The 16,432-nt window shown below is 33.0% G+C and overlaps 1 protein-coding gene across 1 annotated transcript in view; it reads right to left on the bottom strand.

Moving 5' to 3' along the window:
- Window positions 1-1,847: 1,847 nt before the first annotated feature.
- Window positions 1,848-16,432, bottom strand: part of LOC145837929 (uncharacterized) — a 33,508-nt gene continuing 18,923 nt past the window's right edge. The window contains exons 23-44 of the mRNA XM_082945422.1: window positions 16,193-16,320; window positions 15,838-15,997; window positions 15,496-15,667; window positions 14,446-14,591; window positions 13,201-13,424; window positions 12,841-12,963; window positions 12,531-12,732; window positions 12,398-12,453; window positions 12,123-12,322; window positions 11,182-11,317; window positions 10,813-10,956; window positions 10,166-10,645; window positions 9,933-10,022; window positions 9,640-9,769; window positions 8,431-8,535; window positions 7,958-8,159; window positions 7,591-7,700; window positions 6,340-6,541; window positions 4,721-5,218; window positions 4,448-4,616; window positions 4,005-4,187; window positions 1,848-3,203 (exon numbers count right to left, since the gene is read on the bottom strand). Coding sequence (XP_082801548.1) covers window positions 3,000-3,203; window positions 4,005-4,187; window positions 4,448-4,616; window positions 4,721-5,218; window positions 6,340-6,541; window positions 7,591-7,700; window positions 7,958-8,159; window positions 8,431-8,535; window positions 9,640-9,769; window positions 9,933-10,022; window positions 10,166-10,645; window positions 10,813-10,956; window positions 11,182-11,317; window positions 12,123-12,322; window positions 12,398-12,453; window positions 12,531-12,732; window positions 12,841-12,963; window positions 13,201-13,424; window positions 14,446-14,591; window positions 15,496-15,667; window positions 15,838-15,997; window positions 16,193-16,320 — 4,064 coding nt within the window. The 3' untranslated portion in view covers window positions 1,848-2,999. The remainder of the gene's footprint in view (window positions 3,204-4,004; window positions 4,188-4,447; window positions 4,617-4,720; window positions 5,219-6,339; window positions 6,542-7,590; window positions 7,701-7,957; window positions 8,160-8,430; window positions 8,536-9,639; window positions 9,770-9,932; window positions 10,023-10,165; window positions 10,646-10,812; window positions 10,957-11,181; window positions 11,318-12,122; window positions 12,323-12,397; window positions 12,454-12,530; window positions 12,733-12,840; window positions 12,964-13,200; window positions 13,425-14,445; window positions 14,592-15,495; window positions 15,668-15,837; window positions 15,998-16,192; window positions 16,321-16,432) is intronic.

The raw sequence follows: 16,432 nt of genomic DNA, 5'->3' as shown, positions 1-16,432 counted from the left end.
AAGATATTATAAAAGTTAAAGCCTAAAAAAAGATTAAGATTAATAATAAAGTAATGAATTAAAATGGTACAAACTACAAACACTGTAAGTGTACTTAAAACCCAAAAATCCATACTTCAATCAAAAAATTTAAAATAAAATAACAGTCTTAAATAAATTACTTATAAATCGATTGATTAGTGGATTTTTCACTTAAAAATTAGATATATTTTACGCTTTGAATAACGTCAAATGTTTTATATCATAAACAGAAAGTGTATGGATTTGTAATAATTACTTAACAGTCGATATAAAAGTTTTATTTTAATTTTATATTCTATTCCATGAATTAAAATAAGTTATCTCCTGGATCAAAGTATCCGGATCTAACTTGATAAAATATCCGGATCCATAACATTCGGAACTGGACAGGTATCAATTTGAAAAAATATCCGTACCCGACCTTAACGTTATTTAAAGATATCCGGATCCGGCTGGATCCTAATGTTATTGATCAGGTAGATCATTGAAGGCTGCTTAGAAATAAAAGCTAGATACTCTAGAATTCATGGTGAGAAGCAAAAAAAAAAAGGTATTAGCTGTACTTATATGTAATTTTAAAATTTACAATATATACTATTGGAAAATTTGAAATTTACAGAAGATATGCTGGAGTTCTTCGTGTAAAGAAAAAAATAAGTTCTTTGGTGTATTTAAAGGAAATTTTGAAATTTATTTACACTAGATATTACGTAAAAATTTTGAAAATTTGAGAGCTTATAGAACTCGGCCGGATCCTAACTTCAAAATTTGAGATCCGTTCGAGTACTAATTTTAACACAAGGTCCGGATCCAGATCCGACAGGACAATAATTTTATAGATCCGGTAGAATGTATATCATAATCAAAATACTGATAAAGTAAAGAGAAACTGTATCTATAGGTGAAATATATTGACAAGACATTTTCATGCCACTAAAAGACAGTTGCTACTTTTCATAAACTTAAATAAATAATTTCAAAACTATTATCAACAGCTATCTTAGGAACAGAATTCTTATCTAGAGGAGCACAAACAGCAGCAACAATTTCGAGCTAAAATTTAAATTGAAGTAAAAAATACTAACTGTAAGATGAATTAAGATTACAATATATTTTTGTTTACAATTTTTTGCAAAAGTACATAGAAAAACTAAAAACTTTTTAAAATAGATATTTTCTTTATGTTTAGTCCTTAGAGCTTTCTAAAAACTTACATGAAAGTCTAAAGCAACTTCTGATTTTTTTTACCTTACAAACTATAAAACACGATAACTAATATTAAAAAGGTAAAAGATTTGCGTACTTAGAGCTAACAACATGTAGTGAAAATATTGAAACTTAGTTTTCAAAGCAACTGCTTAAAATTTTTATAAATTAATTTAGGAAGGATCAGTAATGGTGAAAATATTATTTGGAAAAAAAAATCATTTTTTTAGCTAATAAAAAACTACTTAAAGCTTATATAACTATATTAGTCTCTTAGTTCTACTTATTACTTTTATCTTTATTACCTCTTAGTTTGTGGTAAGTATGTACATGATTTGAAACAACCTTAAATTGCAATAATTTATCACACCGTATGTTTAACTTAAAAATCATAACTTGTTTGTTAAACTCCCGAAATAAATAAAAAGTAACCAAAAAGAATCCCAATTAACTAGAGTAAAAAAAGCATTTAAACTTTTTGTACAGAACAAATACTAAAGTACGTGGCCCTATAATTATATTAAATACAAAAATACTCGTTATTTTTACTGACATAAACATGTTGTAGAAGTATGCTTACTTATTGACCTAATAAAATAATATTATTCAAAACTGACCAATAATTGTGTACTTAATTTATTGAATAAAAAACAAATAAAATACAAAAACGAAAACTTCAAGTAATTCTGCAACAAAAAGGCAGGCGTAAAAGTATTGTAGTAACAATTGTTAACATTATCTTAGTTATTTTCATAAAATTAACTGTTTACTCTATCGATTATTTTCTATGTATGTTAAAAAATTCAAGTGCTTAGTATTGTAAATTTATCAGATGATGATTTTTAGATATCATAAACAAAAGTGTAACTTTAACGCTGTAGCAACGGCATGAAAATGCAATAAAAATATTGTGGTTTAGTAGCTAGCTAAATCACAAATTACTTTAACTAAATTATTAAAAGTTTAAGTTATTCAAATAAGAATAACGACACCACTTACATTTAAAAAATTGATCAAAACTCTTAAAAAAAAAGAAAGACAAATGTACAACAATATTCAGCCATCATGTATATAGATAGTTATTCTTTCAAATTGGCACATCTTTAAAAAAAGCACCAAAGTTAACCGTAAGAGGTCGTTTATGAGCACTTAATTTGTTCAACGAGAGTTATTTGATCAGGCTAAGTGTTAAATACAGGCATGTAAACTTTTAACTAGATAGAAATACAGTACAGAAGCACACAATGTATTATTTAAAAGAAATGTGTACTTAAAAGTTTTCGAATGTAATTGAACGGTGTAAAGTTTTAGAGACTTAAAAGCCGCATTAAAGGCTGGTTTAAGCAAAAGTAGAAAGGCACAAACATTAGTAAAACTAGCTGAACTAAAAAAAATTCAAAATTCTGTTTAAAGGCTTAACTATTTTAAGAGCAAATAACTACAGGCTTCAAATGAAATGCTTTTATGGTATTTTAATCTTTAAAGGCCTTTGAGCTAAAAAGCTTTAAAAAGTTTTTATACAAAAATATTCAAAAACTTTAAAAACATTTGAAACATTCAACTAAAAGATTCGGATATACTTAACATCTGATCTTAATCAAAATAAAACTGCAACATCTCATTCAAAAGCTTACAATAAAACAAAATAAAAAAGTAAAAACCAGTGCAACAAAACTTAAACGCCAATTAAAAAACAAAAAAAGTTGAAACAGAAACGAAAAATTCATCTAATGTACAAAATACTGCGTATTTACAGCCAGTGTGACGTCACACTAGGCTACCTGCATCTTGCTGGGGCACGCCAGACCGGTGGCTGCGCCGTTCTGCGGCGGGTATATCTGGTGGTAGGGCTGCAAGTGGTGCGCACCGACGGACCCGCCGGCCGGGCTGCCATCGGACCAGTCGGACGGCGGTGAGTTGGACCAGTTGAGCGTCTCCGGGCTGCTGGTCTCGTACATTGTCCCGTCCAAGTTGCTCTGTAGTTGAAAAGTTAGCTTTGAATAAAAAATAACAGACGTATTTTCAAATAATTACTAGTTTTAACTACAAAAATCAAAAGTATTTTTTCCAAGTAAAACAACAACAACTCTATCATTGCTTTTGAAATGAATTTATTATTGAATCTCGCCTTAACTTCGCCCATTTGTCTACGTTTTAACTGGAAAATCAAGTTGTTTTGGTAAGATGAAAAGCATTTGGAACGCAGGGCAATGACGTAACTGCCAGGCAGCTACGCTCGACCAACTATTTCCTCAATTGGGTCGGGCGACGTCGTATTATTGTGTGATTGAGATTTGAATGCTCGTTTATTGCAGTGCTTCGACACGCTCGTAATGCTCTGCTTGGAATTAAGTCGACCAGACTGCACTTGACAGAAGCAAACAGCAACTGACAGCCTTGTTTTCGTAGTTACGTGATTAATTGTTGTGTTTGAAAGCAAGCGAGCTATACGCTCGACAAACAAAAGCAACTTCAAAGGTGTTTGTTCAACAATTTAAGAAAACTTTCAGTTTTTCAAGATATGTTATCAAATAAAGTAAATAATTGAGCAAGGTGAACTTATACGCAAAAGTGCTTTTAAATGACGCACTTCACATAAAACTAGCATCTATTTATAAAATATCTCTTCTAAGAGTCGTGGTAAGAAATTTCGCAATAAAGAATGAGTTAGTTTAGGCGACTTGGTGAAAAAAGACTTGCTTTAAAAGTTTTAGTTGCTAAAGTTTTAGAAGTTAGATCCATAACTGTAAATACTTTTTTTATATTTTATAACATACGTGGTTCTGAAGTGGGGATTGCTGCTTGTTGCTGCCATCGTGCGACGGGTGCTGGAACATCTGGTGCTGGGGAGAGATACCCTGTTGCGATGGTTGCGACGTCATCACTTGGTAGTTCTGTCTCTGTTGCTGGGTAGCGGCCAATTGCTGTTGCGACCCCTCAACATTCTGATGTATGAACATCTAAAAATAGAAAGTTGTTTTTACAATCATGTAGCATTTTTTAAGCAAGGATTCTAAAATCTAATCTACAAATGATAATTTAGATTCAAAAACACATAACTGATTGAGTAGTAGAAAAGTTAATATGTGTACAAAGTTGTATTTAATTTAATAAAACTAAATAAATTATTTGTAAGGAAGTACCCCTAGTTTACTGTTTAAAAAAATTATAAGAATAAAAACTATTATTATAGCTTAACACGTTTTGAAAACACTCCAACCTGTTGATTGTTGTGTTGTACACTTTGTTGTTGATTGGCGAAACTTTGCTGTTGTTTCTGTTGCTGCTGCATTTCGAACCTCTGTTGCGCCTCTGAAGCTTGCATTTGCTGCCTCATCTGCTGAGGCTGACTCGTCGCCACCATTTGCTGAGGCGCAAATGTCGTAAATCTAAATTTTAAATAAGAGTTAGTCATCAATTTTTTAAGCCAAATTAGCAGTTTTACATCGAGTATCAAAGAAGCTTATGAATACGTTTCGACAAAATGACTAACCTGTTGTATTGATTCGGCGGGGACGGATACTGCTGCAGACCGACCCTCTGATTCTGCTGTTGGGGAAAACCCCTGCCTGCTGGCTGCATTCCCCCTGATGCGGTTCCCGAAGGTGGTGAGAGCGTCGAGTCGCTTGTGTACGCCGATGGTGGCGAAAGTGTGGTGGCCTGGTTCGGAGAAAATCCCTTCATCAAGAGCATGGACGAGGGTTGCTGTTGGACGGGCGGTGGGGGCAGGTTCTGTTGCATGCCATTGCTAGTGACGATGGGGAGGCGCGGCTGGTGGACGGCAGCTTTCTTGCCCCGCTTCGCCTTGGACTCGGCCTGCCTGCTCTGCCGCCGCTTCTTGCTGCCGCTCATCTTGACGAAGTTCGGGTCGCGGGAAAGAAAGCCGGCGTGATGGACCATCCCCCCGTGGTGTTGCCCCGACAAGTTGTATTCGTCCAATAAGCGCACGATGTCGAATTGCCGGTGTTGCATGGCGATGTCGCGTGGCAACCTGAACGGTTTACGTGGGAATTAATTTGTATTGTTCTAATGTCATATAACCATAAAGACAAAAAACTTAAAGCTTTTGTGTTCTAACTTTATTTCTCATTCTATAATTAGAAATTTAATCTTATAAAAGCACCAAGTAAATTTTTTATCAAAGTTCTAAATAGATTAGAAACTCTTTTGTATTTCTACTTTTATTATTTAGCATTGTACTTTATAATCATTCCAGTTCATTCTCACATACTTAGTATAAACAATAAAAGTTATTGTAGTAGTTAATGTTCCTCTGAAGTACTTGTTATTTTACATTATATTGTGTGTATATGATCGACAAATATCTAATTAGTTGCGATAAACAACATAAGTATGACTTTATATTGACTTGTAAAAGCGTTTTAATGACTATATTATTTGGGAACTAGAATAAACAACTTCTTAAAGCTTGTTGAAAACAAAAAAAAATATACTTAATTCGTTATTGCAAAAACTATTTGTTTTAAATAACGAATAACTACATATATACAAACAAAACTATATACTTCCAAACATGATAGTCATTTTGTGAGTGTTGCTTACGAAATTGGCTGTTTACACGTCTGAGAAGTGCAAAACGCAATATACTGTGTTAATCTGATAAAACCTGACATTAAAGTTGAAACTAGTAATTTGCGAATTCACAATCGAGCATGAAGCTTAATAAAGTTAAAGAGAAAAACGTTTCAAGAATTTGCAAAGTTTATTAAACAACTTGTGATGTTTATTATAACTTGTTTTGCAGTTTCTAAATTTATTGAGTAATCTTTAAATCAATCATAATAAAACGAAACTTGTTTTTGTTTTTGTATTTCAAAATATTCATTCTAATAATAAATATCTTTGTATAAAACTTAAACAAAACAACACATAGTTTGTATTGTTTTACAGTATGTAGATAAAGTGCTACATTTCTTTTTAATGAGCAATACATACAATTATAACTAAAAGTGTACATTTATTACTTAAATGTTAAAATTCGTAACAAAAATTATTACTAACTTTAAAGTAAAAAAAAAACTTTTTTTTTGAACAAAGGTTTATCTCAACCAAAAATTTGAAATTCATAAAACACTTTAAATAAACAGTCACCTGTCCATGTGATCGGTGACGTCCCTGTTTGCTTGGAAGTCCAACAACATCTGAACCGCTCTGTCGCTTCCCTCTCTGGCGGCCAGGAAAAGGGGAGTTTCTTCCAACTCGCTCTGCACGTCCCTATTGGCTCCTGCTCTCAGCAACACCGCCATCGCGTGGAGATTGTTCATTGCTGCGGCCCAGTGCAAAGCAGCCTTTCCTGTTGACAAATATGCTATTTAGAATATTATAAATTAGTTAGACTGTAGCTGCTTAAGGGTAAAAATTCGCAAAAAAATAAAAAGTCTAGTCTTTGACAACTTTATTCTAATCTGTTATGACAGCATTAGGTTTACATTTAAATTTTGTGCACGCAAAAATTAAAATACTTAATACTTATTTTCTATTTTAGCGCTTCTACTATCCATAAGCAATTGAGCTTATACGCAAATGATGTTGCAGTATTGTTTTCGCTTATACGTGCTAACTCTATTTGCGCTGATATTTTTGAGATTAACTTCTTTAGTTAGCGGAAAAGAGCACGTTGATTTTGTTATCATATCAGCAAAACACGAAGGTAAACACTGCATGTGCACGAAAATCTGCTGAAACTAGCCCTTCGATCACGATTTTCGAAGCAAAAAAAAAAGTTCTCAAGTTTTCGGCAAACTTCTCTTCCGCAGCCGTATCGACCACAAATTTTTTCTCGATTACGCAATCAACAACGACCGGAGAGACCTCAACACAACCAATCAGCAGGCCGCAGCCTTAATTAAACGCAGACCGCTCCGGTGGCAAAAACATGAAAAGTTGTTGGCGATGCGCACTTGCGTGAACTAGAAGCGGTTGCGAGATGCTATCGATCTTTAAAAATAGATTTGTTAGTTATGAAGTTTATTAGAAAATTTAGCTTAAGGTAAGGTTCTTGCGGAATGAAACGGTCGGAAGTGTACTTACACTGTTAACTAATGTTTCCTAATAAACCGAATTAATAAAAACATGAGTTTTCTTGAAAAAGTAAAGTTACTTGAAGTTAGTAGTTGCCTACTTTCAACTTCCAAGTATACAAATGTTTGTTATAATTTAAAAGAAATTTTTTTATTTGAAAATATTTTAACTTTTTTCTACGGATAGTTTTATTACCGTAACAGGTACAACAGTTTAATTTTTAAAACTCTTAACTTTGTCTGTAAACAAACCAAAACTACTAAAACTCAACTTTTTCCACTTTATTTATGTTCTATTGAATAACAGTGTTTTAAAACTAACCAGTATCGTCCACAGCATTCAAATCAGCTTGTGAGTTTACTAAGTCTTCTACAACTTCCTTATGGTTTTGTTTTACAGCCAGAATAAGGGGAGTCGAACCGTCTTGCATTCTACGGAATTTTTGTTAGTAAGTAAATTGAAAATTAACAATCAAAATTAAAAAATGTCCTGGTTTGTCTATGTTTTTGTTAACAAGTAGGAAAGTTTGAAAATAACTTTATCTAGTAAAAAACTTATGAGAACTTTTTTATAAGTTAACAGTGGTTTTTTTAGAAACTTCACCACAATTTAATACTTAGCTACTACTCTTAAGTTATACAACAGCAACTTTTTGTTTTATCAACAAATAGAAAAGTTCGTGACGTACTTAGAATCAATGTCGACCGCGCGACTTCTGAGCAGCAACTGGAATATCTGATGAACTTCGGACTGAATACTGGCGTGAAGGGCCGTTCTTCCCTTCTTGTCCTTGCAGTTCGGGTCCACTCCTTGCTCGAGCAGCTGCTTCACCTGGTCACCTCGGCAGTTCCTTACCGCGATGTGCAGCGGAGATTCACCATCGGTCGCTTCTAAAAGTGTTCATTGTTTATTTGTTTGTTTCTACGATTAATGTTATTTGTTGTCTCGGGGAAAAATAAACTTGAAAGTTTTGAAAAGAACATTTATGCAATAGCTTTAAATGTATTGTGTTTTTTTACAACTTATTAAAATTTGAATTCTAAAACAATGGCTTTACTTAGTAATTAAAAGTGAAAAGATGTTTCTTTTTCGAGTAAATAGGTTTGTAATCGTAGAATTCTGTAAATTATATTTGAATATAGTTTGAAAACGAATACTAACTGGCAGGGTCAATTAAATGCTTGTGTGTGCGAATCTGAGCCGTTTCCACTCCGTTTTGTATGACGTCATCGTTTGAAGCGTCGTCTAACAATGACGTCATTCCATCTGAAACAACAAGCCTCATTACTAACTCTTACATAAATCTCTCACACGGCTTACTCCTATAAATCATAAAAGACGAACGTCGTTTAATAAGGTACTAAAATGGTAAGCTTTGCGTAATGGCAAATTTTTATAATCAAATTTTGTATATTTTAGAATAAAACAAGTATTCTAAGTTATATAATATATGCGTCATAAATTCAAGAACCAGCAACAAGTTATTTAGAGTTTAAACATAACATTTAATAAAGCAATCAATTTAAATAAGTTTATAGTCATGTTAAAACTTACAAGTTTATTGTGTAGAACGTGTGTAAACTAAATGTAATTGTTTTACATTGTGTCTGAAACTAAATTAAAATGTATTTAAGAAAGTCAGTTTTCGTGTAAAACGTTGAAGTGTGGCAAGATTTAATTACTGTTTGGGCTGATTACATGAGCGTCCTTCACACTTTGACCTCGAACCAATTATGAAATATTTTCCACAAAAAATAAGTGATTAACTTCAAGTGGCTCCATTAAAAAACAAAAGAAAACACAAAAAAAAGAAGAATGAAAAAAAGTTAGAAATAGCGGGACGCTCGTCGTAGGAAAAGAAAATTAAGAAGGCAAACATTTTTTCAGTGCAAACGCAAAATTATGTGGGAATGTAAATATTTAGTCTTGTTGAGATTCATGGTTAGTGCAAACAACAAAAACTTTACTTCTTTTCTCTACTTTTTTTATGTTATTAGCTGCTGGCGCGCACCATAAGTTTAGCGCTGGAAATCTTTTTTAGTTCTCGTTTCACTTTTGTTGGTTTAGTTTCAAAAACACGGTTTGTCTGTGAACTGAACGTAAACATAAACTCATGTTCACTAAAACAAACTGCATCACGTTTTTATGTCTTACAAGCTAGTATAGTGGATGTTCTGGTTTTGTTATTTAAATAACTTGCTTTTCACATATTTAAAAAGAAGTGACTAATTAAAGGGCACCTAACAAAATAACTTAATTGAAAAATTGTTAACTAGCCAATTAAAATATGTTAAAGAAAACAATATTTTTTTGCACTCAATTTGTTAACGAGAAGTAATTAAAAAACAAAGTGCAATGACGTTATCATACCTGGTCCATTAGGATCTGTGTGATAGTCATTATCTCTTGGTGGTGTCAGAATGTTGTTTTTGCTAATAAGTGCCTCTGTGGCATCCATGCTGTGTTGATTCCAATGTCGATTCAAGTTGTTGCTATTTTGCTGTAAGTATTTAATTTACTATCACCATTTAGTTGCAAAAAGTTTTTTTTTTTTAATGCTACAAAAAAAATATTTTTCATTAAATAACTTTACGAGTGTTTATTTACAATAACTCAGATAAACTTTAATCTTTACGTAAATACACAACTTAAAGTAAACAAACATGGTAGTAGTTGAGGTTATCTTTTGTTTGTTTCATGTTCGGATTGCTCCAATCGTTATAATTATCATCGTTTTGTTTAGCAGTCATTGTCTGCAGTAAGTTTAAAACACATTAATTTTACGTTAAGAAAAAAAAAACAGTTTAAGAAAAACGCAGAAAAACAAAAGCAAAGTATAAGAGGTAAACTAATAACTTTATATTGTAAGTTTATTTTGCACGCATAAAATATAAACCTTCAAGCTGAAATCTGCCGATCCTATTGGCTCCCTTCTTCGTGCCTTCTTCGCAAGAAATTGGAACCCTTCGGGCACCCACAACTTTCCTCTCTGCCTTTTCAGCTTCTTCGTCAGCACCACCACCACGACGAAGCCTGCCACGATGACCGCTCCTGCCGCCGCAATCAGATGGTACATGGGAGTCTGATTTTTCTTGTTGGGCTTGTACCCAACCGAAACGATGTTGTAGCCCGTTTTGAGCGTGCCCGTCGCGTACCTCGCGCCAAAGTAGTCGGCCGCCCCCGCAGCTGAGTTGAAGCACTCGCGGCCCTCCTTGCGGCACTGCTGGTTGTTCAGCGTCACCGACACCTTACTGTACTGAGAGTTGATGGACGATCGTTTGCGGCGGACGAGAGTTTCGTTCGAGTACGTCGTGACGTCGTCGCTTTCCGAGCCCATGAAAAACGACATGAACAGCGACCTTTTTTGTCGGATTGCCTGAAAATGTGCTTGCTTATGACTTGGAAAAATATATAAGAAACATTTTATTTCTTTAAATGGACTAGTCCTTCATATTAAAAATATTTCAAAAGCATATTTTCACTGTTTGTTGTTTCTAATCGATGATGATTTTTTTATTTAACAAACAATTTTACAATTCTAACCATGACATCTTCCACGTCAATTTCAACGACACCTTGCGAGTTGGTTTGCAGCTTACACACAGATTTAAGGATGTTTCCCAGCATTCTCTGAAAGTCGTTTTTTTTCTTACGAAGCTCCGTTGGATCTACGTCTACTTTAAGTACCTGCAAATGTTACGGGTTTGATATTTAGTAAGACAATAGGCTTAGTATACAAAACGAGTAAATTAAAAAAATAAATAATTACTCTATAGATACAATGATTTTTAGCAAAAGTTAAATTAAATAAATATTGACAATAGAGTTAATCTCTTATAAAAACATTAATACTTCGTCAGCTTATTGTGACTTTATTATTATTCAAAGTTTTAGTTCAAACTAAAGACAAACAAGTAAGTCGTTTGCATATTTGTCGTCCTCTTTTTCGAAACAGTCCAGACCGTCCCAACCACAACCTTGCGAATTGCAACCCTGATCGCAGTGACCGTTGCCGTAGTGGTCAGTACAATACTTGTCGTACTTGGTCCTGTAAAAAAATATCTATAAAAAGATGTAACTAAACAACTGATGGTAAAGTTATACTATTAAAGTGTTGCATTCGTTATTAAAATCAAAACAAACGATCGAATTTCTGAACAATGACTACGAGTAAAGTAAATATTTACAAATTTTTAAGACCTTAATTTCACACAGTTTAATAGATAAGAAAGGTAAACAGATAAATCTAGTTCTTTTTTACACTAATAGAATATTGTTAGTCTTTGTTAAACAAAAGACATACTAAGATTTGTAATAAATTATGTTTTTATAAAAACCTCCTTAATAAAATAACAGTTATTGTAATTTGAGCAAAGAGTTATGAAGTTTTAAACATAACTAAACTTTATGTTTATTAAAAAGTACTAAAAATAGTACCACAGGAAGTTGTTGTTTCTTAAATAAATAACTCTGTTTCATAACAAAAGCTGAAAAAGAATAACTGAAAATGCTATTTGAAAGTATTAAGTTGTTACTTAAGTCAATAAATTTCAAGAAAAAAACCAGCAGTACAAAAAAAAAACAGATTAAATTAAATTTAAATGCAATAGTCTACATCATTAAGGATTCCTTAAAAAATAAAACGATAAATCTAGTTGTCAGTTCTTTTACAACTCAAAAAATTGAAAGATAAAAACTCAAGTTTCACACATATTCTTAAATCATAATCCCAATACTTACTATTTTGTAACATAACAAAAGCTACTTTATTCTTTGGCAAATAACATTTATTGATGCTAAAAGTTAAAAAAAAATGCAAGAAATCAAAATTAAATCAAAAAGTTACAACTTACGGGCAAGTATCTTCCTCGGCTGAGTTTTCGCAGTCGAATCCATCAAACAAGCAGTTTTCAGTGTTGCACTGCTGGTCGCAACTTCCGTCGTGAAACAGCTCCTGACACATGAGGGCGGTGTTGCACTTGGGCCAGGGATTTTCAATACCCAATGAGCAGTCGCCGCCGTCGTACTCACACTCGAACGAGTTACATTGACGCTGTTAGAAAAAAGAGTTATGTTGTAGCTTGTGTTTATGAACAAGTATTCAGTAAATCATTTTCGCAAAACTTACATCGCAGACTCCGTTGTGAGAAAGGCTCGCACACTCGGCAACTAAGCATTTCTTTTCTGTAATCAATATGACCGTTATAGTTTGATCATATAAATTTTTTGCGACACGAAAAATTAACAAATAATACACTTACCAACTGCAGGTAGCTTTTTAGGGTCGGGCACAGTTTTTCCGGGGGCGGCGGGCTGGTCTTTTATTTTGTACTGACACTCAATACCACCGTAGCCACTCAAGCAGTTGCACATGTCAACAACACAAGTGCCTCCGTTGTAGCATATCAGGTCTCCGACTTCGCACTTGGACATTACTTCTTCGCACTTCGGTCCTCTGAAACCCTGAAAGTTGACAAAATTATTTATGTCAAGCAGGATTAGGTAACTTTTCATTTAAAAAAATAGGTAATATTAGGTACAAAAGAAGTTAGTTAATAAATAATATCTCACCTTCTCGCACATGCACCTGTAGCCAGCAGTTTCGGTGATGCTGTCAACGCATCTTCCATTGTTTCTGCAAGGCCTCGCTGCGCAACTAGAAGTCTTTATCTGGCACTGGTTACCAGAATAACCCTTCATGAAATTATTCATTATTTCTAAACTTTAAGATATGTTTATAAATTATTTACTAAGCTTTTGTAAAACTTGAATGAAATGAAGTTAAGTTGTAAAAGAAAATTAATTAAGCGGAAACGCCAAAAAGTGTAAAAATATTGATAAAATTAATTTTTCTTAAGTTCTTTTCTGTGAGGTTCAAAGGTTAGGTACAAATTCAGAAAATAAACATCAAAAGTGTTGTAATAAACTAACAGGTTTGCACTTGCAAGTGTAGTAGTTGATCCCTTCGATGCACTCCACAGAACCCTCCTCACTACAAGGGTTAGATGCGCACTCATCGACATCTCCCTGGCAGCGGTCGCCAACGAACCCGTCACGACAGTCGCACTTGAACCTACCAATCAGATTGCGGCATCTTCCGTGGTTTTGGCACGGGTTGTCCGCGCATTCGTCGATATCCGTTTCACAACGTTTGCCTGCAGATAATCGAGGTATAAGTTAAACAATCATGATACGTTGAACTTGTAAAGAAACGTTTGTTTTATTATATTTTACTTAAAAAAATTGAAGTTACTGTCTCTAAAAAATGAAACCTGTTTTTTTGAACTTTAGCTTTCTATTTGTTTTCGTACTTTTATTTTTAACAAAAAATACTATTTTGCCATTTTTTATTTAATGAAAAGGAAGTTTTGTTGACTTAGCAAGCTGAAACCAACACATCGTGAAATGCCTGGGTTTTCAATTACATCGAAAAGTGTAAGTTTACACATGAAACGTACTTTAAAATGACAAATAGCTAATCTAAAGTTCTGCACTTTATCATATTTATTTAACTTTGCCTTAGAAAAAGTTCATTTATGAAAAAAGTTTTTCATCATAGATTGCATCCATCATAACTTGGCTGGGACGTTTTAAGTGTTGCATTTGAACTCTTTTAACTTTTTTATTAAACTTTTAAGTTCTTTTAACATTTTTCGTCTTGTTTGAGCTACCGTTGAAGTTGCTTAAAATCGCCGCGAAAACCTCAATTTTTAAGTGTAACGAGCTCTAAACTCATAAATAAATAAAAGCGAAAGTCGTCACCGAGTAACTTTTACAACTGCATAGTGTTTTGAACTTTTTTGAACTCGCTTTTCCTTACCATACATACCGTGTTTGTTTTATCTCGTCGCATGTTTTTTTAACTTGGCTGAAGAAAAAAAAATCAGTAGTTAATAGCGAGCATGACATAAGCTTCAAAATGACTACACCTTAAACAGAGTTTGAACTTACTTAAAGTCCGTTGTAGTGAAACGACCTTTAATAAAAGCATATCGGTAGTTAGACTGTTTATGAAAAAAAACTGTATCATGAAGATTATACCTTAAGCTTAAAAACTTTTATCGGCATTTTAGTTACAAAATTATGTATAATATAACTTCCCTTTATAAACTACATTTAAACAATCTTAAACCGTGATTGATTTTTGTTTTAGTAAAGTTTCATTCAAAAACGAACCGAGCGTTCCGGGAGGACAATCGCAGAAGAAATCATCAACGAGATCAACGCACGATCCGCCATGCTGGCACGGATTTGATGAACACTCGTCAATTTCCACGGTGCACGTCGGACCAGTGTATCCCGCCGCACACTGACATGTGTACCTGCAATTTGTGTATTTTAGTTTTTGTTCAGGGATTTTTTTTAGTTTCTAATAGGTTCTTTTGAATTTTTTCAAAATCAACTAAATGTAGGAATGTGTTTATGATTTTGTTTCAGTTAACGTTTTTGTTAAGCTTCCAGCGTAAATCGATTTTTATCAACGCAAGGTATTAAGATGAATTTGGTTATAAATTGCTTATTATAAATTATATGAAATCTTAAATATTTGCTATAAAGCAAGTTTCAATATTTCATTAGTTGCCTTAAAGTCGATAAATTTCTAATTTACTTCTAAAAAAAAGTAGATGATATTTAAAAAAGTAAACTTTAAAATTATCGCAGGAATTATAAATAATAGTTATACAAGTTTTTAAGTTAGAACAAATATAGCATAGTTAAATACGTAGTTGTAATATTTTATAATGCTTTATACCCCACGGGAAAATATGTCTTAATTGATAAAATTCCTTTTATTGAAATATAGTGACAATATTAAGAAAAATAAACAAATAGGTCTATGAGCTTTAAGTTTTGTAATATAAATTGGTAAAAAATTACTTTTGTAACTTTATTAATTTAAAAGTATAAGTGTTCAAAATATAGGTTTAATCGTTTGCTAACAAAAGATCCTTGTGAAATAAATTCACCGAATATAATTAAAAACAAATATTACAGTAATCTTCCTTTATTGTACTAACATATGTTTCTGTGTGTTAACGAATCAACACACTTCAACTAAGTTGTTAATGGGAAGATAAACTCGTGTTTATCTTCCCATTAACAACCCAGTTTAACTTTTTTTTTGCAAACAATTTTTTTTTAGCTTAGTTAAATAAAACAATATTCAAACGCTTTTATAATATTTTTTTCAAATTTTATAACAAATGATATGAAATTTTCACCAACCTTCCGACATAATCCTTGCAGGTACCTCCGTTCTTGCACGGATTGGAGTAACAGTCGTCTACATCAACTTCGCAGTAATCACCTTCGTACTCTCTGCTGCACTCGCACTTGTGAGTGAGGTTCTCATCGATGCACCTTCCTCCGTGCATGCACACATCCGACACTGCCACCCCTACAATCAAAAAATATAATAATCTGAATTTTTAACATTATGTTTTACTTGTTATATTGTTATTTTAAGAAAACTATTTTTGACGAACAATTTTAAATGACAAGTTTTTGCAGCTAATAAAGTATTGAAGATTGACATCATTGGAATATATTTTACTCATAACAGTTTACCTTTCTTTTCGGCCATGGACTGACAAGAAATGTTGGGAACGTCACAAATTCGACCGGTAAACCCGTTATTACACGCACACTTGAAATCAGTTCCGGTCTGTATGCATTTTCCTCCATTGATGCAAGGCGAGTCATCTTTGTCGCATCTACTCACCAACGACTAAAATTTGTACAGTATTGAAAAATGTATTTAAGGAATTTAAAATTTGATACATATTCTCTATATAACAAAACTTTGAGCTAATTTTGACAGGCTCCTATAGAAAACTTTAAAACATAGATAAAATAAATTATAAAAATAAAAAAGAAAAAACTTTAAACACAGATATTAAAAACATTCTGAAAGTGAACTGACCGAGCAACGTTCGCCCTGGTAACCGGCAGGGCAAATGCATTTGTAAGAATCTTTTCCGTTCACGCATTCCGCTCCGTGTTCGCAAGGGTTTGACAGACACTCGTCAACGTCAATTTCGCAATGCTTTCCTGTAGCATAAAATCATCATAAAACATTTAGAGTTTGCTAACTTTCTGAACTTTAAAATGCTTAAATTGTTTTACAAACTAGACTAACTTTAATTTCAATTAAATTGTTAAT

Source organism: Thalia democratica, chromosome 6 (genome assembly GCF_965202585.1).
Source record: "Thalia democratica chromosome 6, ktThaDemo2.hap1.1, whole genome shotgun sequence".
In the NCBI taxonomy this organism is placed as follows: domain Eukaryota; kingdom Metazoa; phylum Chordata; class Thaliacea; order Salpida; family Salpidae; genus Thalia; species Thalia democratica.
This window is presented reverse-complemented; position numbering and strand designations above follow the sequence as displayed.